The 25,496-nt window shown below is 53.6% G+C and overlaps 1 protein-coding gene across 1 annotated transcript in view; it reads left to right on the plus strand.

Moving 5' to 3' along the window:
- The first annotated feature begins 1,886 nt into the window (after positions 1–1,886).
- The window catches only part of LOC144944049 (prospero homeobox protein 1-like), a 53,513-nt gene continuing 29,903 nt past the window's right edge, over positions 1,887–25,496 (plus strand). Inside the window, 3 exon segments of the mRNA XM_078872080.1 lie at positions 1,887–2,117; positions 13,367–13,901; positions 13,903–15,728. Of these exon segments, the coding sequence (XP_078728206.1) occupies positions 13,452–13,901; positions 13,903–15,728 (2,276 nt within the window). The 5' untranslated portion in view covers positions 1,887–2,117; positions 13,367–13,451.

The raw sequence follows: 25,496 nt of genomic DNA on the forward strand, positions 1-25,496 counted from the left end.
TTTCTACTTCAAAATAATTATATTACTGTGTTTTCCCCCCCCGCCCGCCCCCCAGCATCGAGTTACGCAGCCATCCAAAGCGCCGCGACGCACGGGGAGAGCGCGGCTCGGCACGCGGTTAGCTCTGCGAGACGGGAAGTTGAGGTGGGTGCACGGGTGGCACGGGGAGGTGGGAGCCAGGGTGGGGCTCGGGGGATGGTGGCACGACCTTGGAGCGCAGTGGGAGCCAGGCGAGTGCGAGATGCGTGAGTTAAGTGTTCGCAGAGCGTGCGAGGGAGGGTGGGGTCGCGGGTGGGAAGGATGAGGGACCAAGGTGGGATCAGGTGGGAGCGAGTGGGAGGTGAAGCAGAGTGGGAGTGATGTGGGAGCAGGGTGGGAGTAGAAGGGAGGTGGGAGTTAGTGGGAGGTGGGATCAGGTGAAAGTGAGAGGGAGGTGGGATCAGGTAGGCGTGAGTGGGAGGGAGGTGGAAGCAGGGTGGGTGTGGGAGATATGTGGAATCAGGTGGGAGTGAGTCGGATCCAGCTGAAAGCGAGTGAAGTGGAGTGGGTTAAAGTGTGGGTGTTCGGTGGGAGGGAGTTGGGTTCAACAAAGGTGCAGGTGGGATTGTCGGAAGGAGATGGGTGCAAGGGCGGGAGGCCGAGTGAGCTCCAGGTGGAAGCAACGCGGGTGCGAGTAAGGCGTGAGATGACAGCTGCTGCCCACGATGATGGTGCCGATGATGACCGTTGTCTTGACACTGCGCACATTCGCAACACCGCGTATCGACGCAGAACCGCACGAACACGTTTGCAGATGTCACGTTACAACCCCAAAGACAGTGGCGATGGGGACGACAGTGGTGGTGGTGGTGGAAACGCACGGATCTGTATTGTGACGCGTCGTACGGCGAAAACATTCGGACGACGGCGGCGGTGATGATGATGATAGAGACACGATTGTGGTTGACGCTATCCATAATCTCTGCGGCCACAACAAAGTTGCTGCAAAGACAGCGCGCACGCTGCGCGTAATGCGCGCCGCCTTTAGGATCGGAGAGCGCCGAGCGCATTCATCACGCACGCTGCATAATGTGGTTATCGGCTGCCCGATTTATTGAGTTGTAAAACAAGCTCCTCTCTCTCCCCCCTCTCTCTCTCCCCACTCTCTCGCTCCCCTCTCCCCTGCTCCCCCTCTCGCTGTCGCAACGCGCCACTGTACACGGGAGCTTTGTGGGCCCGACCTAATCCGACCCACAAACTTCTTGGTTTGAGTCTGGGTCCCCACTCCCTCCCCGCCAACTCCTGAACCCGTTCCGTCCCGTTCCGCTGCTCCATCTCCTCCCGGTACACGTCTGCTCGAGTTTCGGGTCTCCGTGCTGGTTCCCCCTCCCCTACATCTCCAACCCCCGCCCCACGCACTCCCCACCCCATCCATCCACCCCCATCCTCCACCCTCGCCGCCACCACCACCACCACCCTGACCTCCTCTCCTCTTCCTCCCGGTCGTCCCTGGCCCCTGGGGGCCACGGCGCTCGGGGTCCGCCTCGCCGCTCCCATTGGCTCGGGGAAGCGACGCCCCGTGACGCCTCCTCCCTCCTCCTCCATCCCTCCAGCGCACCCCCCCCCCTGCTCCCCCATGTCCCTTCATCCCGACGTCTGCGGGGAGGAGATCTCTGCTGCTCGCCTGTCTGGGTAGGGCGGAGCTGGGGCGGAGAGCAGAGAGGAGGAGGTTGGGTGGATGTGTGGGACGGGTGCGTGGTGGTGGCGGTGGCATCAGCAGTAGTAGTGGTGGGAGGAGCGCAAGGGGGGGGGGGGTGTTGGATAAGGGGGACTCGGGGTGGGAGTAGGGGGGTGGGAGTAGGGGGGAGGGAGGGAAGGTGGGGTTGGGTGGGAGGTAAGGGGGAGCTAAGAGGGAGGGAGGGAGGATCCTTTATTTTTTGTCTTGCTTGAAGAGCCGTGAGCTGGGTCGCGTCTCCCTGAGCGCTGCGGAGAGCGGACGGCACGGATAGTGAGAGCGCGAATCGCACTTCACAAGCGGCCGTTCGGAGACTCTTCTTCTTCCTCCTCCTCCTGCTCCTCCGCTTCATCCTTCTCCTCCTCCTCCACTCTCACTTCTTGTTTGGCGGCGGGCTGAGAAGGTAAGGGGGAGGAGTCACTCGCCGGGACTCGCCAACTCCATGGCGGGCCGCGCGCGATGTCTCACGCATGGTTCTGATGCTGTTGTTGTGTTTCCCTTTAAACAAAACAAGGGGGAACAAAAAACAAAACGAACGGCTGTTGTTGTTGTTGTGGTGTCGGTGACAGTGGTGTTGTTAAAGGTCGCCGCACCGGCGTAGGCGTTTGACGATGATATTTAAAGTCTTGGGGATGTGGACGATGGTGATGGACGGAATGAATGATGAGTGCAATTGAAAGATGGAAGAATTGAATGATGAAGTGGGGGGGGGGGCACATCGGAGCGAATGAATTATGGAGGTGATGGATGATAGAAGGAATGGTAGGATGGACGGATTGAGGATGAAGGGATATAAAAAAAAATAATGATGGAGGGAAGGAAGGAATGATTGTGCGGTGGGGGCGGTTGGGGGATGCTGCGGTCAATGAATAATGAATGACGAGGGAGGGATTGTTAAAGATGAACGATGGATGGAAATCAATGAAGAACGGCGGAGGGGAACGAACGAGGGCTGCTTGCACCTGCCATCGGCTTCCTCTCCCAGCATACCCCCCCTTACCCCCCCCCCCCTTCGCACGCGGTGGAGTTTCCACCAAGGGCGCCGCTTGTCTTTGAGTTTATGGCGCAATTTGTGCTCCGCGCGCACCAATTATTACCATAGTGCTCTCGGACATAAACTGGTGACTCATAAATGAGAGGCGGCTTTTTGTTGTTGTTGTTGTTGCGGTGAGCTTCGGATACGGCGACATCAACAGCTGTAAATTACACGCCGCGCCGTTAATGCGCTCCGCGTGTACCCCAGGTATACTTTGCGTGCAGCTTTCTACACGTGTCTGTGTGTGAGTGTCTCTGTGTGTGAGTGTGTCTGAGTGTGTGTGAGTGTCTCTGTGTGTGAGTGTGCGTGTGTCTCTGTGTGTGAGTGTGTCTGAGTGTGTGTGAGTGTCTCTGTGTGTGAGTGTGCGTGTGTCTCTGTGTGTGAGTGTGTGTCTGTGTGCGAGTGTCTCTGTGTGTGAGTGTCTCTGTGTGCGAGTGTCTCTGTGTGTGAGTGTGCGTGTGTCTCTGTGTGTGAGTGTCTGTCTGTGTGTGAGTGTCTCTGTGTGTGAGTGTCTCTGTGTGCGAGTGTCTCTGTGTGTGAGTGTCTCTGTGTGTGAGTGTCTCTGTGTGCGAGTGTCTCTGTGTGTGAGTGTGCGTGTGTCTCTGTGTGTGAGTGTCTGTCTGTGTGTGAGTGTCTCTGTGTGTGAGTGTGCGTGTGTCTCTGTGTGTGAGTGTCTCTGTGTGCGAGTGTCTCTGTGTGTGAGTGTCTCTGTGTGCGAGTGTCTGTGTGTGTGAGTGTCTCTGTGTGTGAGTGTGTGAGTGTCTCTGTGTGTGAGTGTCTGTCTGTGTGTGAGTGTCTCTGTGTGTGAGTGTGCGTGTGTCTCTGTGTGTGAGTGTGTGTCTGTGTGCGAGTGTCTCTGTGTGCGAGTGTCTCTGTGTGCGAGTGTCTCTGTGTGTGAGTGTCTCTGTGTGTGAGTGTGTGTCTGTGTGCGAGTGTCTCTGTGTGTGAGTGTCTCTGTGTGTGAGTGTCTCTGTGTGTGCGTGTGTCTCTGTGTGTGAGTGTGTCTGTGTTTGTGTCTCTGTGTGTCTCTGTGTGTGAATGTGTCTGTGTGTGAGTGTGTGTCTGTGCCTTCATAGGTGCTCGCTAACAGCACTTGCCCGACAGTCTGTTAAGGCTATACGGGGGATCTTTGTCTTTGTCTGTGTGTGAGTGTGTGTCTGTGTGTGAGTGTGTGTCCTGTGTCTCTGTGTGTGAGTGTGTCTGTGTGTATGTGTGTGTGAGAGTGTGTCTGTGTGTCTGTGTGTGTGAGTGTGTGTGTCTGTGTGTGAGTGTGTGTCTGTGTGTGAGTGTGTGTCTGTGTGTGAGTGTCTCTGTGTGTGAGTGTGTCTGTGTGTGTGAGTGTGTGTCTGTGTGAGTGTGTCTGTGTGTGTAAGAGTGTGAGTGTGTGTCTGTGTTTGAGTGTCTGTGTGTGTGAGAGTGTGAGTGTGTGTCTGTGTGTGTGAGAGTGTGTCTGTGTGTGTGAGTGTGTGTCTGTGTGTGTGAGTGTGTGTCTGTGTGTGAGAGTGTGTCTGTGTGTGTGAGAGTGTGTGTGTGTGAGTGTGTCTGTGTGTGTGAGTGTGTCTGTGTGTCTGTGTGTGTGAGTATGTGTGTGTGAGTGTGTCTGTGTGTGTGTGTCTGTGTGTGTGAGTGTGTGTCTGTGTGTGAGTGTCTCTGTGTGTATGTGGGGAGCGGTAGTGGAGCGGTTAGCGCCGCTGCGCTACGAACCCGGCGACGCGGGGTTCGATTCCCGCTCACGACCAACACCCGGTGACGATTATCTGAACCGGTCCTGGGCCTCCCCTAGGTCGACTCGGCGTCAAATGAGTACCTGGTGCGGTGCGTCAACTTCGCCACTGGGGAGACAAAAGCGGTCGGGCGTGGTGCAGGCCACCCGACCCCTCGTGCGCCGTTACCGCCGTCATAGGTGCTACTCGCTACGAGAACTTGCCCCAACAATAGTCCGTTAAAGGCTACACGGGGGATCGCTGCCTTGTGTTTGTGTGAGGAGCGGTGGTGCAGCGATTAGCGCGCTGACCGCTCCGAACCCCGGCGACCCGAGTTCGATTCCCGCTACTCGTCATGCGCCTCCCCTGGTCGACTCAAGCCTCAAATGAGTACCTGGTGCGGTGTGTGAAAAACACATCGCCACTGGGGAGACAAAGGCGGCCGGGTGTGGTGTTGGCCACCCATCCCCCACCCCGTGTGCCGTTCCGACCTTCATAGGTGCTCCTCGCTAACAGCACTTGCCCCAACAGTCTGTCAAAGCTACGCGGGGGATCTTTGTCTTGTGTGCATTGAGCATTTTGTGCGATGTGTAAACATCGATACTGGGGAGACAAAGGCGGCCGGGCGTGGCGTTGGCCACCCACTCGGTGTGTCCTTGCCGGCCTTCATATCGGTGCCGGCCTTCATATCGGTGCTGGCGAACAGCAACTTGCGACCAACCCTGTCTAGGCTACACGCGTGTGGGGGGGGGGGGTGTTTGTCGTTATGCACGTGTCTTTGTATGTCGTTATGCATGTGTCTTTGTATGTCACTGTGCGGTGTTTTGTGTGCGTTGTGTATTTGTGATCGCTCACAGAACTACCAGAACCTGCTTCGTGTCTAATATTTAGTGGAGCGGGTGTGTCGGAAGCCCATCGCGCTGCAAACCCGGCGACCCCGAGTTTAATTCCCGCTCGTGCCAATTCGTGTGGGGCGGATATTTGAACCGGTCGTGGGCCCTCGCCTAGGTCGACTCAGCCTTAAACGAGCAGTAGCTCACGTGACGTGCCGGCCTTTATCGGGTGCTGCAACTCGCGAACAGCACTTACCCCAACACTCTGTTCAAGACTATATGGGGGATCTTTGTCTTTTGCGCGCTAGCTTGCACGGACAGCCCGTGTCGGCTGTACGGGGGATCTTTGTCTTTGTTGTGTACGTGTCTTTGTGTTTGTGCGCCTGTGTGTGTATTATGTATGTGTGCCCGTGTGCATAATGGGGAGTGTATCTGTGCGGTTATATGCCAGTGTTTGTGTAAACGCGTGCATGAGCACGTGTTCATGCGAGTGTGCATGTGGGGGAGAGGTCGTGGAGCGGTAAGCGCGCAACGCAACGAACTTGGTGACACGAGTTCGATGCTCGCTTACGGCACAACAGCAGTGGCGATTATCTGAACCTGTCCTGGGCCTCCCATAGGTCGACTCGGCCTCAACATGAGTAGCTGGTGCGGTGGGGAGACAAAGGCGGTCGGGCGCGGGGCTCGCCACCCACCACCTCGTGTATCGTTCCAGCCTTCATAGGTGCTCGCTAACGGCACTTGCCCAAACAGTCTGTGCAGGCTATAGTGGGATATTTATCTTAGACTTGTGTCTGTGTATAATGTATCGTTGTATGTATCTGGAAATGCAATGGGTGGGGGGAGGTACAAAGATCCCCCCGATAGCCTTCATCGTGCTGTTGGGGCAAGTGTCTATGGTGGGGAGCGCTAGTGTCCATGCGAGTTGGAGTTGCGATCACGGGCAACATCGTTGGCGAGTGATCACCTGAACCCGTTCCTGCCAGCCCCACCCCCTGCCGAGGTCGACTCAACCTTTTAATGAGCACCCAGGCGCGGTGCGAACATCATCAGTACTGGGAAGACAAAGGTGACCGGGTTGTGGCTATTACCCACCACCACCAACCACCCTTTTTTGGTTGGTGCGCTTTTGTCCCCCAACAGTCTAGAAAGTCTTTGTGTGCACGGGGGGGGGGAGGGGGGGTAGCGTTGGGGTCTGCGCGCCGCGCTACGAACCGCGGGGACCTGATCTCGATCCCCGGTCACGGCTGACATCGATGGCGAGTGCTGGGGTGGGCCTACCCGCTTCCAAGTCGACTTCACCTTGTGATGAGAGTGTCTGGAACTGGGGAGACAGCGGTGGCCGGGCGTGGTGTTTGCCACAACACCCATTCGTAGTGGCTGTGTCAGCCTTGATAGGTGCTCGCTGGCGAGCACTCGTTCCCAAAATTCTGTTGAGGGATCGTTGTGGTTGTATATGTGGTGATGAGGAGGAGGGTGATCATTGTGTAAACAGACGACGCAGTGTGTAAAAGTACGAGGTTAAGATATTGTCGTAAACGAGGGACTTGCTTTATTGACTTAATATGTGCTCGCTAGCAACACTTGCAAGAACAGTTTAACACGTCGGCTTTCGCGACCAATGTCATCCATAAGAGGTTTTTGGGGGGGTTAAAACAACCCCTTATGGACTTGCAAGAACTGTCTATGTAGGCTAAGCAGCGGATGCGTGTGGTGTGTGTATGTGTGCGCGTGGCTATAGTGAACGCGTGCAATTGGGAACGTGTAAAATCGGCAGCGCGCAAAATGCGACGTAAGATATCGTCGTAAAAAAAAACAACGGGCTCCACTGGCTTTGATGAAATTATCGACAAGTCGGATCGATTCTCGCCTTTCAAAACCACGCCGCAGCTGCGTCACACGGGCAGGCCAATGTCAAACGAAGAAGTGTAACGCCACCGTGGAGGGAGAGTGGCCGTGTTTTTATTTTACATCCCCATTGTCGGAATGAGTGGCGGCAAAACCCCCCCCCCCCAAAAAAAAATCGCGCACGAAAATTCTTTCTAATCGGCGCTAAAAATGACCTCTTTAGGAGGCGGCGGTGGGGCTAAGTTGAAGGCGGTTCCTCTTATTATTATTATGTGTCAGAGGCATTTACGTTTTCAAAAAAAAGACAGGAATTGAAGGCTTAGACTAAATTATAAAACGCACGCACACACACACGCGCGCGCACGTACGTACACAGCACGACGCACCGGCTGCATGACACTGGGGCCACACAACACCGCATTCGTTTGCTAATGCGTTAATCCGGTAGCTGTCTGAAATATCCCCAAATGTTGTAGCTTCCACCCCACCTCGCCACCACCCCCCACTCACCACCACGCCCTGTCATGCAAGATGATGAGGGAATGGATCTGGTAATAACCGGGTGTGTTTTCTCTCTCTACCCCCACCCACCACCAACTCACGCGGTGGGTGATGGCTTTAACGAGGCCAGATGAGTGACGTGGGTGATTACGCGCAATTTTCCAGCATCAGCGCTCTGGATGCCCCGTGCGTAGGCCGAGCCCGCCGGGTGAAGCGACGCGTCGACTCACCACACACACACACAAAAAGCGGTCGCCTCCGTCCATTGATTTAATTACGGGGCTGCCGTGCGGGCGTGGAGGAGAGTTAAGTCTCGTAACGAGCCGCGTAACACCCGGGGCTCTATCGTTGTGTGGCTCTGAATCCCCCCCCATCTACCACCAACCCCTCTCACGCGCACCCCCCCCCCCGCCCCCCACCACCTAAACTAGCACCCTCTTTGTGTTTCCCCTTCCGTTTGCATGAAGCAGAAAGTGCGGCAGATTAGCAGACGGCTGCGCAGGCACAATCGCCTGTCAAAGCACCTTAACGCCATCGCCACCAACCACCACCACCACTGCGCTCCCCCCTCCTCCTCGACCCCCCCCCACCCCGTTCCGCCCCGCCCGTGTGAACGGCATCGTAGCGATGTGTGTGTGTCTGTCTGTGTGTCTGTGGGAGCGGTGGTGTAGCGGTTAGTGCGCTGCGCTATTAACCTGGCCACCCGAGTTCGATTCCCGCTCACGGCCAACACCAATGGCCGGTCCTGGGCATCCCCTAGGTCGACTCGGCCTCAAATGATTACCTGGTGCGATGTGTAAACATCGCCACTAGGGAGACAAAAGCGGCTGGGCGTGGTGTTGGCCACCCACCCCCTCGTGTGCCGTGCTGGCCTTTATAGGTGCTCGCTAACAACACTTGCCCCTACAGTCTGTTATGGCTATACAGGGGATCTTTGTCTTGTCGGTGTGATATACAGGGGATTGGTATCTTCTTGGTTCTGTCGGTAAAGTCGCGTAGAATGGAAATAATAAAATAATAAAAATAAAACATAATAAAATAATTATCACGACGTTTCGGCCACAACGCAAGCAGCCGTCCTCAGGTGAAGAACAGGTCTGTCGGGGAGACAGAGTCTGAATGAAACACTCCAGGCTTGGAGTGTCTATTTAATCTGGGTTGGATTGGTAGTTGTAGCGGATAGCAAGTTCGATTCCCGCTCATGGCCAACGCCGTTGACGATTATTTGAACCGGCTGTGGGCCATAGATCGACTCGGCACTTTAAAAATAAATCTACGCTAGTGCGATTGGTAAACGTCAGTAATGGAGAGATGAAGACGGTCGGGTGTGTTGCTGGCCATACCATCCCCATCGTGCTCGTGAATGGCACGAACAGCCTCTTGAAGTCTACACGGGGAATATATTCATGGGAGTCCTAGAGGGTTTAGGGGAACCCCTCGATAGATTCCCCAAACAGGTCGACAATAAGGTCGACTCAGCGGGTCGTGGGAGTCTTTTGACCACGCTTCACCACGCTGGTCAAATCACTATGATGGTGGTGGTGGTGGTTAACCGTTTTTCTTTACCGGGGAAAGCCTCGCAAAGTTTCGGATCTCTTTTTCAGGAGGGTCCTTGCTTCATTTGAGTCGATAGGATTCGCTCTGGATAGATTTAAGGGTCCATTGCTTGTACTGCCATGTGTCGGGCACTTTATAGCGCAAGCCTCTTACGACAGCACTTGGTACAACACCCGGCGTTCCCCAGTACTCGTCGCCAGCTCGGCTTCCCAGTGTCGCGCGGACTCGGGTGTGATCTAGACGCAGGCTGATAGGTTGACCCCATTCGTCCCAATGCAATCTCAACACCTTCGTCAACAGCATTGCTCTGAAAGGAAACATTATATTTTAGCAGGTGACTTTCCGGCCATTGCGAGGGGAGCAGAGATTGAGTGAATCATTTGTCCGTCAGAGTAAACCTGATTGTAAGTTCGTTATATTGGTTAGAATGGTCAGTGGGCGTTGTTCGGAGGCAGCAGAGAGCGTTCAATAGGGCTGAACGATTTGGGGAAAATATCTAATTGCGATTTTTCTGACATTGCGATTTGATTTGCGATAACATTTTTAAGTCAAGCTTCAGTTCAATATTCACTGTGTCATAGATTTAAAACATGTGATGGAGCTTAACTTAAAGCTTTCGTGACTGCAGGAATTCATATTATTCGGTCTTTCGGTAAAGTCACGTAGATAGGTTCAAAGAAAATAAAAAAAATATTTTTTTGTAATTTTTTTGTTATTTCCTTTGAACCTATCTACGTGAATCTTGATTTGAAGCTTTCGTGACTGCAGTAATCCATACTCTTTGGTTCTTTCGGTAAAGTCACGTAGATGGAAAATTGATAGATGATGACGTTTCGATCGCAACACAAACAACCGTCATCGGGTGAAACAAACACAGCAGGAGTCAGCTGATGTCAGCTGACGTCAGCAGTTTTCCTGCTGTGTTTGTGTCACCTGATGGCGGTTGCTTGTGTTGCGATCGAAACGTCGTGATCTATTCATTTTCTATCTTTCTACGTGACTTTACCGAAGGACCCAAAAATATGCGATGGAGCATTACCACATGATACCATCAAAATATAAACTGCTCTATATATTCTAATGTAAGGATGCGAACTTAAAAGGTATAAATTGCTTCCAACATGTATTTATTAAAATGTTTGAATTGAAATAGAACAATCAAACATAAAACAATTGTTAAGTTAAATAAATAAAGTTATAATAATAAAAATAAACAATTACAATAAGAAAGTAATATAACTTTTCAAATCGAAAAAAATCGCAGCCTTTGCGATTTCCTAATCGCATTGTTTTAAATTGCGATTTCGATTTGAAATCGATTAATCGTTAAACTCCCGGCCATCCCGAAGTAAGGAACTCTCCGATCCGGCTGTAGGATGAAGAGAGTCGCTGTCTCTGATGATCCAGTGACAAATAAATCCTCGCAACCAGTTCTCAAGCCACTGTTACAAATGCAAAATACAAAGTTCTCCCGTATAGCCTTGGATACTGTTGGGACAAGTGCTGTTAACGAGAACCAATTAAGGCCTGCGCGCGTTGGCGTGCGGGTGACTTGTGCCACGCCCGCCTGCTGCACGTGTCTCTCCAATGCTGGTGTTTGCACATCGCAACAGATATGCATTTAGGGCCGAGTCGACCCAGGCGAGGCCCGGGAATGGTTCAGATTATATATAATTGCCTCTGATGGTATAAGTGGCTGGCAGTCGATCTCATTTGTGAAGGGTTTGTGGCGAAGGGGGCTAACTGTTGCGCCACCGCTCCCTACTCTATAACGCTAATAGACCAAATTAAATCCGGTTTATAGTGAATCATACGCACAGTATAAACTGACGGCATAACACACGTCTTAAAGATGTGCGTAAAAGAGGAATGAATAAGTTTCAGACCATTACCAATTCACTGCTGAGTGCATGCTCCATCCATCTCGCTCCGTCGGCCATGGTGACTCGTTTGACCATACTTCACCGCGCAGGTCAGTGCGGCTCAGATACCACTCGTCACTGATGTCAGCCGTGACTGAGAATCGAACTCTCAGCTCGCCGGTTTCGTCGTGCAACGCGCTACCCGTTACGTCTCCGCTCGATCGCACAACAATAATCCCGCAGAGCAAATCAAATCGGGGGGGGGGGGGGTCTGTCGTTAATAGCATGGACACACATGGCACGAGTACAACAGCGTATAGGTGTAAATAGACTTCGGGATGACAGGAGGGGAGAGTGGGGGGCCAGGCTTCGGATGGTCTGTGTCTGACATCCGAATCGCCCCCCCCCCCCATAACCCAGCAATCCCCCCCCCCACTGGCTTCCTCCATCCATCACCTCCTTCCTGTCACCTCGTGTCCTCAGCGCTATGTCCGAGTGTGTGATGGTATCATCATCATCATCGCACACTGAAATGATTACCCACTCACGCACGCGTGTGTTATTTGGGCAATAGTGGTAGCGGTTCGTGCGTTGCGCTACCAACCACGGCTAACACCAGGTGACGATTATCTGAACCGGTCCTGGGCCTCCCCTAGGTCGACTCGGACTCAACATGACTACCTCGTGCGGTGCGTAAAAATCGCCACTAGGGTAACAAAGGCGGCCGGGCGTGGTGCTGGCCACCCACTCACTTCGTGTGCCATGCCGGCCTTCATAGGTGCTCGCTAACAGCACTTGCCCCAACAGTCTGTTAAGGCTACACGGGGGATCTTTGTCTCTGTGTGTTATTTGGGCCTGGTTTATGAATACATTGTTTTCATTTCCTAAGCGTAATGACAATTGACCCCCCCCACCCCATCCAGCTATTGTTGTTCAACTTTCTCATTGTTAGTACCGTAATGCAGGCGACTGCCGAGTATAAGTATTTAGCCCTTGGTCAATCCACTGCTGGATGAGTGATTTGATGCCCGTGTGGGGTACGGGGGGGGGGGTTGTATAACATGAGTGGCTGCAAGTTTAATGTAAAAAAATTTTTTATTATAAAACAAACAATAGTTTGTCATTTGCAACTTTAATGGCATAAACCACGAAGCGATCATGTCTTCAATTCGCACGTAGAGAGTGTGCCCGTTAATTCGAAAATGGATTTGAAAGTTCGGCTCTGGAGCATCGTTATGGGACTCCAGTGACGTCGTCCCAGTGTTCCTCGGCACGGGGTTTAAAAGCCGACTTTGTGAGCGCCACGGTGGCTAGGAGATGTTAACTACCTCGCCTGGTATACAGGAGGTCGTCGGTTCGATCCGGACCCTGACAATGCCTGCTGTATATTTCAAGTTTGCAGTGTCTCTCAACCCCGTGGTCGCGTGGATTTTTTTTTCCTTCCACATTCAGAATCAGAATGCGTTTAGAGTATTTGGCAGTTCTATATTTCCTCTTCACGTTGAGCCATCATTTGTGGCCAGGTCGCTTCTGAAAAAGAGCCAGCTATATAGCTCAGTGGGCTTTACCTGGTAAAATAAAAAAATAAAAAGTTGCGTTTATTTTATGTACCCCCACGGTCGTGCTCCTAACCACCATGATTTTAAAGCCTTTTATTGTTTTAATGAACGACGCTTTAAAACTCGTGGGTAAACACTGGCCTCTTAACCTATATAATCCGAGCTGTTTGTTTTTTATTGTCGCGTGTCCCTTTAAGTCCTCCACATGTACGTGTCCCTTTAAGAGGGGTGCACGTGTACACTCATTAATGTACAAGTTACATTCATCGGTGGCGGTGCCACCTTGTAGCCCGACAAAGGTATCGCGACAGAACAGAGTTACAATAATGGCAACAATGATGCTGTTATTGTTTTGATGAACAAGAGTAGTGGCGTGAATAATACGATAATGATAACGGCGGCGACGATGGTAATGATGATAATACGCTGCCTATGATTACGACGATTCTTCAGAACTTAATTTCACACGGGATACTTTTTGGGTCCCCAAATCCCCTGAACCCCCGAACCCCACCACCCCTCTTCACTCCCCCCCACCTCCCCTCCCAGGGGAGGGGCATGGAAATATTTTCTGGAGCTCAGCCCCTGATATCTTTTGCTGCAACGAAACCCTGATGATGCCAATGACACAGCTGGTAGCACCTTCGATATGCTCCCTGCCAACTCACATTATCTCTAACCATGTCCTCTCTCTCTCCCCACTCGTCTTTTCTTCCCCATTCGGATCCCCCCCCCCCGCCCTCACCCCTGCAGGTCGCTTCATCTCCGCGGTGCCGGGTAATGCTCGCTGGCTCCAGCGCCGCGCCGGAGCGGCTGAGCGCGGCTCGGCGCGCGTGAGATGCGCGGCCCGGCGCGCGCGCTCCCGCACGCCAGGAGGACCAAGCGGCGGCGCCTGCAGCTCGCGGCGGCCGCCACCGCCACCGCCATGATGATGATGAACGCGGCGGTCGGCGACACCGCCGGGGCCTCCGCGCCGGCGCCCCCTGCCGCGGTGCCGCTCCCGCCCGGGGCGGCCGAGAGGGACGTCGACGCGGAGAGCTCGGCCGTGCTGCGCACGCTTCTGCGCGGGGACGGCCGCGGAGGGCGGCACTTCCACGACGACTGCTCGGCGTACGGGGCCCACCTGGCGCACCTGAAGGCGGCGGCAGCCGCTCGCCGGGCCGTCGGGGTCGAGAACGGCGACGGCGGCAACGGCGACGGAGGAGGAGGAGGGGCGGCCGAGAGGAGGGCGGACGCGGCGTTCGCCGGGGCCGACGATTTTGCGCGACGGCCGGTCCCGTCGTCGTCCCCCCCCCCCACCTTGCACGTCGCCCTCGGACAGAGACCGCTCCCCACCGGCCCACGGGGCCCAGCCGCCGGGGGCCTTCGCGGAGCCGGGCTTCCGCACGTACGACGAGAGGCTGCACCAGGTGAAGAGGGCGCGCGTGGAGAACATCATCCGCGGCATCAGCGTGTCGCCCGGCGCCGCGCTCAGGGACAGGGACGTGGCGGGGGCCCCACGGCAGCCCCCCCAAGAGTGGGAGGTCGGGGCGGGCGACGCGGCCGGGGGTGGCGTCTCGTCGATGGAGCAGGATGAGGAGGAGGCCTCGGGGCAGCTGAGCCCGCACGATGGACAGCAGCGGGAGAATAAGCGCAAGCAGAGGCTGCCTCAGCAGCAGCAGGTTCAGCAGCAGCAGCTTGAGCAGGCCCAACAGCAGCAAAAGCTGGAAGAGCGCCGGCGGCTGAAACAACAGCTGGAGCAGCTTCAGAAGCAGCTGCGGCACCTGCAGGAGCGCTTCCTGCAGGTGTACAACCACAGCAGCGAGTCGGACAACGAGGGGGAGGAGGACAACGGCGACGTGGACACGTCCGACGAGGGCGTGTCGTCGGACGTGTGCGAGTCGGCGCGCCGCTTCTCGGTGGACACCACGTGCCACGCCGGCGGGCAGCTCAACCGCACTCGCACGCTGGTGCCCGTACAGGGCGTCGTGCGCGAGAGCGACCGCAAGGGGCCCGGCGAGGCCGGCAAGGCGCACGTGCCCGAGGGCGGCGGCGGCGGCGGCGGCGGCCGGGGCTGGCAGCTGGAGGACGGCAAGGAGTTCGCCGAGACGCTGAAGAAGAAGCTCACCAACTCGGTGTCGCAGGTCGTGGACACGGTGGTGCACATGTTCGCGCCCAAGCAGCCCGCCGCCGGCACCGGCGCCGGCGGCGGAGAGCTCGCCGGCCCGCAGAGCTGCGCGCCGCTCAAAACGCCGGTCGAGACCTCCGCCGGCCCCGGAGCCGTCGCCGCCAACGGCAACGAGCCCCCCGGCTTCCTCGAGCGCCGTGGCCTGCTGCAGCGGCTGAGCGACGCCAACACGGTGGCCGGCGCCCGCCCGGGGCTCCCGCCGCCCGCCCGCGCCGGCTCCCAGCGGCGAGCCGACGACGACGGGGACGACGACGACGACGGGGACGTGGACCAGACGGAGGCCCTATCGCTGGTGGTGCGCAAGCTGTCGCCGGAGCGTCCCTCGACCGTCGTCGCGTACCACCACCACCAGCACCACCAGCACCAGCAGCAGCAGCACCAGCAGCACCAGCAGCACCGCGGCGAGCGGCTGCCATCCCCGGCGATCCACCACGGCGGGCACGGCTACCCGGGAGCGTCGCCGCTGCACCACCTGCCGCCGGGCTTCCCCCTGCACCACCACCACCACCACCCGGGGCTGAGCCTGCCCATCCTGGCCTACACGCTGGCCGGCGGGCTGGACCGCGTCGGGCCGGGAGGCGCGCCGCCGCCTCCGCCGCAGCCTCCGCCGCCGTCGTTTGCGACGTCCAAGCTCGACTCGCCGCCCCTGGAGCTGGTGGAGGGGCTGGGGCGGGAGAGCCACCTGGGGGGCGGGCGGCTACGCGGCTACCATCATCATCACCAGCAGCACCATCATCATCATCAGCAGCAGCTGCAGCAGCATCATCAGCAGCAGCAGCATCATCATCATCATCACCAGCAGCAGCTGCTGATATCGCACGGGCAGAATAACGCGCCGTCGCCGGCGCTGACCACCGCGTCGGGAGACGCGCTGTCGCTCGCCATGGTCAAGTCGGAGTGCGGCGAGCAGTCGGACTCGGCAGACGTGTCGCCCTACTCGGCCACCACCATATCCTTGGATTTGGCGATGCTTGCTGACGATGCCTAGAGCGTCGAGGCTTACCGGTCTGTTTGTGTTGATGATGTGCACGTGTGTGTGTGTGTTGGTGGCGTGTGTGTGTGTGTTGCTGATGTGCACGTGTGTGTGTGTGTTGGTGGCGTGTGTGTGTGTGTGTTGCGGATGTGCACGTGTGTGTGTGTGTTGATGAAGATGAAGCACAGGTGTGTGTGTGTGTGATATTTTGTGATTGGCTGTGTATAGCCTCTTGGCGTGCAAAGTGCTGGACATTCTGTGTGTGTGTGTGCATGTATGTGTATGCGACTTGATTCTGTGTGTGTGTGTGCGTGTATGTGTATGCGACTTGATTCTGTGTGTGTGTGTGCATGTATGTCTATGCGACTTGATTCTGTGCTTCAGTTGCGTGTACATGTAATGGGTTTGTGTGTGCGGATATGGCATGCATATGTGTGTATCGTCGCAGGCTCTGTGTGTACATGACACGTATGTGTTTTCATGTTGACAGTGTCATGTGTGTGTACACAATGGGTTTGCGCGTCTGTATGTGACGTGTAAGTGGTTCTGTGGATGCTGTGGTTGTGGGGAGCGGGAGTGCAGCGGTTAGCGCTCCTGCACGAACCCGGCGACCCGAGTTCGATTCCCGCGCACGGCCAAAACCAGTGACGATTATCTGAACTGGTTCTGGGCCTCCCCTAGGTCGACTCGGCCTCAAATGTGGCCGGGCGTGTTGCTGGCCACCCACCGACTGCGTTTGTTATGCCGGCCTTTACAGGTGCTCGCTAACGGAACCTGCCCCAATAGTCTGTTACAAGCTATACGAGGGATCTTTGTCTTTGCCGCGATTGTCTAAAATATCGCGTCTTCAATTGTGAGTTGGTGAGTGCTTTATGAAGGAAGGCCGGCGTCGGTTTTCCTCGTAAGGTGGCAGTGTTGTTGACGAGCGCGTGTGTGTGGGGTTTTTAGTTAGTTGCATTTGTGCACCGCTGCCAATATAGCAGCAGCAGCATCATCACCAAATAATTTGTTTAATTCTAAAGCAAGGCTGTGTGAGTTATACGCAAAGTAGGGTGATGTCACGTGCAGGGCAAAGCCATGATGGTGAGGACTGATCCTCTGGTCAGAGTCGTGTTCATTAATCCCCCATCGTGTGTATTACAACTCTTACTTTCTGCTGTTCGTATACATGACACCCGTGTCGAGTCTTGGTGCATACAAGAATATGTTTTACCCTTTCCAGCAATAAAAAAGGTGTCAACATGTTAAAACACCAAACTGAAAACTTTTTTTAAGGAATCATGTCGGCATTAACCACATATACTTGTGGTGATCGTGCAAATAGAAAACATGTTCTGGTGGTATATGATGTATTGTCTTTGAAACTGATTTGTCCACACCAGATGTATATACTACCAGAGCATGGTTTTGTTTGCATGTTCACCACAAGTATATGTGGTTAATGCAGACATGGTTCCTTGCAAAAGGGTTCAGTTGTGTGTCCTAACATCTTAACACAAACTGTTTTATTGCCAGAAAGGGTAAGACTTATTATTATATGTTGATCCTGGCGAGGGAGGTCCCATGAGGTCTCCGTGCACATTGCACGTGTGTTGAGTTTTAACTCTCGTAGCTTTCTGTTGTTTAAACCAGGAGAGCACTCGAGAGGCCAGGATGAGTCTCCTTTGCAAGAGTGACCCATGGAATTAGTTTGCTGCTCTCTGTGTGTGCAATCCCAATAATAATTAGCATAATTATTTTTTTCCCGTTTCAATTTTATAATTTGCCAAATACGGAATCCAGTGCCGCCGGGAAGCGGACGAGACGCGTGGAAATTCTGGCTGTAGCCTGATGAGGCTTGTTGTAATTAACGGAAAAAACGTTGTACTCGAATGGTAATTGTTGTGGGTTTACTCTCCAACACACCGGTGTGCTGAACTAGTTACTGATTGGCACGTTCTGCTTACGTGACACATTCATATTTACGCGATATAACCCCAAAAAAACACCTGTTGTGGATAATATTGGTTGCCAAAGCTCTACTATGTATTAAAACTAATACCGCACCATCGCAGTATTAACCAGGGCGGCTGCGGGAATTGAACCGAGTCGATTCTGTGTTGGTAGCTGTGAAGCGAGCGGTTAGCGGCGCTGTGCCAGGAACGCCGATGCTCCGTGTTCACGATTCCCGCTCACGGCCAACACCAGTGTCGATTATCTGAACCGGTCCCGGGCCTCCCCGAGGTTGACTCGGCCTCAAATGAGTACCTGGTACGATGTGTAAACATCGCCACAGGGGAGACAAAGGCGGCCGAGCGTGGTGTTGGCCACCTACCCCCTCGTGTGCCGTGCTGGTCTTCATAGGTGCTACTCGCTAACAGCACTTGCCCCAAGAGTCTGTTGAGGCTATGTGGGGGGGAACTTTGTCTTCATAATCTATGTAGTATTTGAGCTGTGATTCTGTTTGTGCGGTTTCTTGTGCATACGACACTTTGTGTTTTTGTGCTTTTGTGTATACAGAGTGTGTACTTTATGTGTGTCTGTTTTCGTGATCTTTGTTCATGATTTTCAGTTATTGCTTTGTGTTGGATACGACGTTGTATCGCCATATGTGTAGCCTGGGTGTGTACATAACATGTGTTGTGTATCTGTTGTATGTGTGTGTGTGCATGATGTGTGAAATCTGCTACAAGCCGTGTATTTTATATAGCCTGCCTGTGTATGTTTGTGTTAATTACATGTGGTTTTTCGATGTGTATTATCTGTCTGTATGCATGATATGTTTTTGTTTGTATAAATGCCGTATATCAGTGTGTCTGTGTAGCTTGTGTGTGTGTTTACACGATATTCGGTATTCTTATTTCACTCTTAATGCTCATGACATAGAGAGTTTGTCAACATTTTTTTATTTTGACCATGATCTATTTACCACAATGCACTTCTTCAGGAAATGCCGATGAATTCTTTGCATCGTGCACAAACGCTGTGTGCTTTTTACGCATTTATGTGCCCCATTTAAACCCTATGTCTCTATTGTACGCATGCGTGTGTACACGTGTACGAAAGCAGTACGTATCATCTCTGTGTCTGTGTGTGTGTGTACGTATGCGCATCTGTAGCATACTGCGTTAGGATATCGGTGGCCTGTCTTTGAGCAATCAAATCGGGTGATTGTTATCTGCCGCCTGGGTGTGCCCTCGGGTGACTCAGCCTAAAATTAGTATCTGATATAATTTAAATTAATCAGCAATGGGGTGGGGGGGGGGGCTATGAAGAGGGCTGCGTATGCGAGGTACGGTGTTCCTCTTAAGCCGGCCTCAATAGGCGCTCGCTAACAACCCATGTGTGGTTACACTAGGATACAATCCAAACATCATCGCTGGTTGTCGCACTGCGCTTGGAACCTGCACGCTCTCGAGTTTGATTGCCGCTCGTGACCAATTACGCGCCTCCGATTACCACGGTTGTCAACATACGGTGCGACACTAGTTCAACATACGTGCGTATATACAACACCAGTGGGACATACTTGACCTGGTCCAGGCTGTCCCCGAGATCGACTCTGTCTCAAATGAGCCACCTGCTGTGGTGTTGTAAACATCATCGGCGCTGAGGAGACAAAGGCGGCCGGGCGTGGTGCTGACCCACACTTTGGTAGGCGCTCGCGAACGGCACTCGACCCACCAGTCTGTTCGAGGCTATGTGGGGGGGGTTCTTTGCTTTCCGTTCACATTCTATCTGCCCACATAGCTGCGGCGCAGTTTATTAATCATTCACGTTGTTGTGTAAATCCGACGGGGATGACAAAGAGTTGCGCGCAACGGCACAAGTGCGTCGGCCAACGGCGTGCGGCACGGTCTGGCATCGACCCCGCCGAGGGGGGGGGGGGTGCCGCTGGCACGAGGTACACGCGGCACGAGATCCACGCGCGGTCTTTTGCTCGCCGCCGCTTGGCGCGATCGGGAGTGGATCTCGCGAGCTTGATGGGTCGGGGGGTGCGACTTCAACTTCTGTCAAATTGTAGAAAAAAATAAGCCGGTTGCGGTGTTTTGCCAGTGTCATTAATCCCAAGATAATATCGCGGGGGGCGGGGTTGGGGGAGTTTCCCTTTTTCGTCTGGAGTTTAAATTGCGGGGGTGACTCACGAGAAAGTTTGCGATCAGAAATAAAAAAGACGCGTCTCCCCTTTGCGAGCATTACTAGCCGCCGGGAAGTCCTTTTGCGTGTGGTTTATGGGTGTAATATAAGATTAATTGTGCCGCGGGAATTAGGTCACCCACCGCTTTCGGGCAGCTAAAGGGCAAGTGATGGGAGCGGAGAGTGGCGGCATTGAGAGAGAGAGTTGCCCTGTCGAGATCCGGCAGGATTTAATTCGGTTAAAATCTCCGTCGTAAAATTCTCGCTCTGCCGAACCCACGCGCTTGTGTGCGAGAGAGAAAACAATGCCCGTTGGCCAACGGCCGGGCGATATCGCTCTGGTAACCTGTACATCTTAGTTGGATTCGCTTGAGCGACGTAAATACAGACGGCAGGCAAAGGCGCGGCCCCTGATATTGCCCGACCACGCCACTACCCCTGGGCGGAAGATCTCTTTGGGAGCCTTACGCTGGAGGGCGTTTGGCCTGCTGCTCTTCCCTGACGTATCAGAAGAGGTGGGAGTCCACCCACACTTTGCCCCACTGCCAGTCGACTCACTGCGGCGGTTACCCATTTATGCCGCTCGGCGGTGGACGGAAACTTTCACCGTCGTCTTGACTGCCGCGCTGCGCCCAGTGATCTCTCGAAATTCTTGCATTTTTCCAAAAACCTGGAGCGTTAATTTTCTCTGGCATCTCGGAAGCACGGTGATGTAATTGTCTTTGCCGCGCTCGCGTTCAGGAGACCGTATCTTGTGCACCTTGAGGATCCCGCGCGCTGCTATTGTTTTTCCCAAAGAAAGAGACATCTGAAAAAAAAAAGCAGATGGTTGGCATTTGCGGTTTCCTCCATATTCTTCTGGGGACCCCTTTGATGTTTTGATCTTTAAAGGAAATATATTGCCATGGGCATAGTCTGAAGCATCAGAATAGTGCGGGAGACAGATTTCTAAAAGTGTGGTGGGGGGGGGGGGGACGTGGGAGGGGGGGCTGGTGGAGAGAAAGAAATAATTTTCAATAGATCTTAGAGGGAAACCGTAGCTATTTGAAGGTCTGGTTTGTTCTGTTTTGTCAGTTTAAAAGAAACCGATTCCGGGGCGGCTATCAAATTGCCAGGAGCTCCGCGTCACTTTTGCGGCTTTGGAGGAGACGGAGGTGCGTGACACGGCGATGTGTATCACGGGGCCCAAGGTAGTTTTAATCGCTTGAGAAGGCGGGGGGGGGGTAAAGACAGGAAAGGGATTCTTGTCGCTTAGTCGGCCGAAGCGACCTGTCGACGGCAATGATTGGGCTTTGTCAATGTTGTGCGCGGCGGTTGAGCGGCGTGAAAAACACATTTTAATTCAGGTCAAGTGCGCGTGTTCGCCTCGGCGGATCCGCGTTTGCGCGTCTCGCCCCCCGGTGCCTTTGATCCCCGTAAAAAGGTTTGAAGAGAGTTTTTGAAAAAAAAAAACAACCGTTTGTGCGTGTTTTTTTTGCTAATGATGGCGCCGACTGTCGGGAAAGGTAGCGAGCACACCTTTCATCTATCAGTTATAAATCCACCGCCTCTGAGTAAGTCTGTTGGCTTGTTAGGATGAAAGAGCCGCATGCACACACACACACACATGCGCGCACCGTGCGTGCGTGCACGCACGCAGGAAAACGAGTGATTATAAACCCACCGCCGAAATGCTTCTGTTGATTTGCGCTTCGGTATGTTGGCGGAGTCGCAAATTAAATTTCATTTACATCATTAACTCCGCCATTTATTTATTAATATATTTCGCTGCCGCTACGGCGGCGCAGGTTCCATTACCCCGCGCGTCAATGCCATTACTTCGCGAACGATTAAAAGCAAATAATATAATATATTAGTTTCCGATTTGTGTATCTGTGAAAAAAAAACACGCAATAATTTCCGCGCCGCTGAACTAGCGTGCGGCGGCGGTGGCGCCGTCGCTTGTTCAGCTACCTGGGAAATGAATTGAGGATAAGGACCTCTTCATCTCCTTAGCGGTACCCCGCCGCCCGCTGCCGACGGCAGACGTGGAGATCCGCTTGGTTGGCGGCGAAGTCTTCTGGTGCCGTATTCTGTGCCGCTCTTTCAATTTCATTTATGCTTCTTAAGCGTTTGGGTATATTTCCACACCCCCTCCACCCCCTCCGCCAAAGTTGATCTTGATTGAGCCGTCGGTGTTCATGAGGCGGAGGACTCAATCAGAACTCTCGCGTAGCAGTGTCATTGCACCCACGGTAGAGAGAGACGTTAGAAATTGGTGCCAGAACGATGTGGCGCTACTTGAACACATTGGCACACGGTGGAGGAAAGGTGGAAACAAATGACGAAATCTGCAGTGGACACCTCATGGGCTATCTGCCCTTGGATCGTGATGATGATGATGAGAATGGCACCGTGTAAGTGGATATCCCAGAGCTACCTCTGAGATCACTTCACGCGACCTCGGGTTCACACAGTAAGGGGCCGGACCTTCCCATCTGCTCATTTATTCCGCTGGATGGAAAGAGGCGGCGGGGGGGGGGGGGTCACTTCAACTCGAGAAGCCGGTTTCGATCACTGCTGAAGCCTGGATTTGAACCCTGGCTTCTCAGCGGTGCCGGCTCGGGCGTCTTTTGCTCTCGGGAGCCGACGCGGCCATCTCTCTTACCGACCCTCGGTGCTTCTTGCGCCGGCGGCTTCGAAACGTGTGCAGTCCGCTCGCTGGGCGCAACCGTTGTCGTGCTCTCGTGGTCAATGTCGTGCTCTCGTGGTCGTTGTCACGGCCACTGTCGTGTTCTCGTGGTCGTTGTCGTGCTGCCACGGTCACTGTCGTGCTCTCACGGCCATTGTCATGGTCTCACGACCGTTGTCGTGCTCTCATGGTCACTGTCGTGTTCTCGTGGTCACTGTCGTGGTCTCACGACTGTCGTGCTCTCGTGGCCACTGTCGTGCTCTCGTGGTCACTGTCGTGCTGTCACGGTCATTGTCGTGCTGTCACGGCCACTGTCGTGCTCTCGTGGTCGCTGTCGTGCTGTCACGACGCTGGCGAGGACTGTGACTTGGGAGGCGGCGCTCTCATCGGCGGCGGCTTTGCTATTTTGCGACGCGTCTAAAAAAGGGAGGAGTGCGCGCAAGCAAGAAAGGGCACTTTCCCCCGTGAAGTTTTGGCTAGCCTTAGATTACCGTGCTTTCTCGAGCAAATGGCCACCATTCAGCTCTCTCCGGCTTTTGTGCGCCTGCGATGGGCCCTTTTCTCCCTTTGTCTGAACTGCACCTGCTTGGCCATCTCATGTTTCAGGGGGTTGGGGGGGGGGGTGCATTGTTTGCTTTATCAGTGCCTCGGAGAGTGCTGCGACCACTGCTTCCGCGCGCGCACCGGCTCCAGGGCAAAAACAAGCGGGGGAAAAGGTGAAGCCTTCACGGTCGGCGAAAATTGACATATTTCCTCCTTTATGTTCCCATTTTTCATCAGTGCAAATTCACTTCTCTTGGCCTTGAAAGCTCAACAGCGATAGTTTTTTTTTCCACCACCCCCACCCAACCTGCTGCCTGCCCCCCCCCCACACATGTCTGTCTCTCTCTCTCTCCGCGTTCGCTCTCTCCTCTCGTCGTGCCGTCTTTGCCGCTGCTCAACAATGACGCGATGGGCGAACGAGCGAGTGAACGAGCGAGCGAGCGCGGCCGTGAGTTCTTTTTGGCGAGCGTGAGAGTCGCCCATTTATTTCGCACCCGGACCCCCTACAACCCATGGTGGCGCGCGACGCGTTGCAATAATTCTTCCCACCTGGTTCGAAAGGCGATCTCAGTTACCGCCGCCAGATATTAAATTATGGCCGACCATTCTTACGGTTTCCAAAGGGCGGAGGGAAAAATTACTACAGTGATTAATACAATTTAATAACGTTTAAAATGTAAAAAAAACCGAATTCGTGTTGGTTGAACACAACGGCCACACTGACCCATCTCAGCAGTCAAGGACACATACAGTATATATTGCTGTCAAAACATATATTTATTTGAAATACAATTTTATTCCACGAATGGATAATAAGGAATTTAAATAACATTCATAAAAATGTGCCAGTTGTTACACGAGTGAGATGGATAGTTGCTACTTATGTGCAAAATAGTTTGTATGAAATATTTAATGCTTCATTATAGTCGACGCCAGTTCTCGCGCGCAGGTTCCATACGGATTGTAGCATCGCAGGATCTCTCACGGCTTGGGGAAACCTTCATCCAGCAGTGGATTGATCGTGCCTATTGACGATGACGATGTTACCTATAAAGACGCGAGCAGAGGTTTCCGCATCGCCGCGCATCGAACTGCCTAACGGCGCAGAATCAGAATCAGAATAGTTGAACTAGAAGTATCCGATGAGCTATGAAGCTCTTTCACAGATGTCCAGTTGGGGTGGGTTAGAAAGTTTCTACTGCTACAACAACAACAAATAATACCAAAACGGCAAAGTGTAGGAACGCTAAGCAAGTCACGAAATATAAGTATCTAATATATTAAAGTACAACATTCATAAGTACATCAACAATAAGTGGCAGAGAAGACAAATGTGTGATCACAAATCTCAAGAACACATTTCATATGCAAGTCCCACTGAGTGTGCAGTGCCTGAATCTTCAAGGCTGGCTGCAATTGATGTTTAAAATCAGTGTTTAAGCACAACATTTACCTACTGTGGCACACTCCCCTGTCAAACTTGATCACATTTGCGTTTTTCATTAATTTCCCGCCACCAGAGGCAGACGGACTTGCCCCTGCCATGGGATTACGGAATTTCCATCTCTGGCTCAGAGCTGCTATCGGGAAATACATCACCACCTCAAATTCCATGGAGCTGGGAACCCACTTCGGCTTGCGGATTCTTTCTGCATTTTGTGCCACTTTTGAATTCCCTCCCAACGTCTCTCTCTCTCCCCCCAAGTTTTTTGCAGCCCTTGCTCAAATCGATAAACGTCTTGACACCTTCAATAGTGCCGTTTGTTGCTGACCTCTTGGAATTTTGAACCGTTGGGCTAGTGGCTAAGAAGAGAGGGCAAAAAACACATTCGGTTTAATTGTGACATCAAAATTTGAGGTGCGTTTCGCAATGGCGTCAATTCGCCAGTCGGGCCATCTCGTGTCGTCACTCTGGCTCTGATCGTCCTTTCTCACGGACTGCTCAACTCCTCCGCACTACCGTTGGCATCGTCCTCTACCAGCCCTGTAAATGGGGGGAGGGGGGTGGTGTGGGGGGGGGACGATGACGATGCAACCAGCATTAAAAATACTTCAAACATATTTAACGCTAAACGGAATGAGTAATGCCAAGAACCGCTTTTGTCCCGTCGTGCACTCTGCTCTACAGCTCTCACGGCCTGTGTGTGTGTACGAGGAGGACAGGCTGATTAAACATGACCGACGGTGTTAAATTCTTAAGTAAGACGACTTTAAAAGGGGGGGTCGCACCTTCACCGGGTGGGGGGGGGGGGGGTGAGGGGGGCTGAATCCCTCTTCAGCCCCCTTTCAGCCCTGTCTTCGCTTCACGGGACTCTCCTCCACCCACGCCCACCATCGTCTTCTCTCCCACACTTCAGATGTCCTCCGTCCACGCCCAATCCTTCTGAAATCCCCGCGACAAGTCCGTGCACAT

This window comes from Lampetra fluviatilis, chromosome 33, assembly GCF_964198595.1.
Source record: "Lampetra fluviatilis chromosome 33, kcLamFluv1.1, whole genome shotgun sequence".
NCBI classification, from domain to species: Eukaryota; Metazoa; Chordata; class Hyperoartia; order Petromyzontiformes; family Petromyzontidae; genus Lampetra; species Lampetra fluviatilis.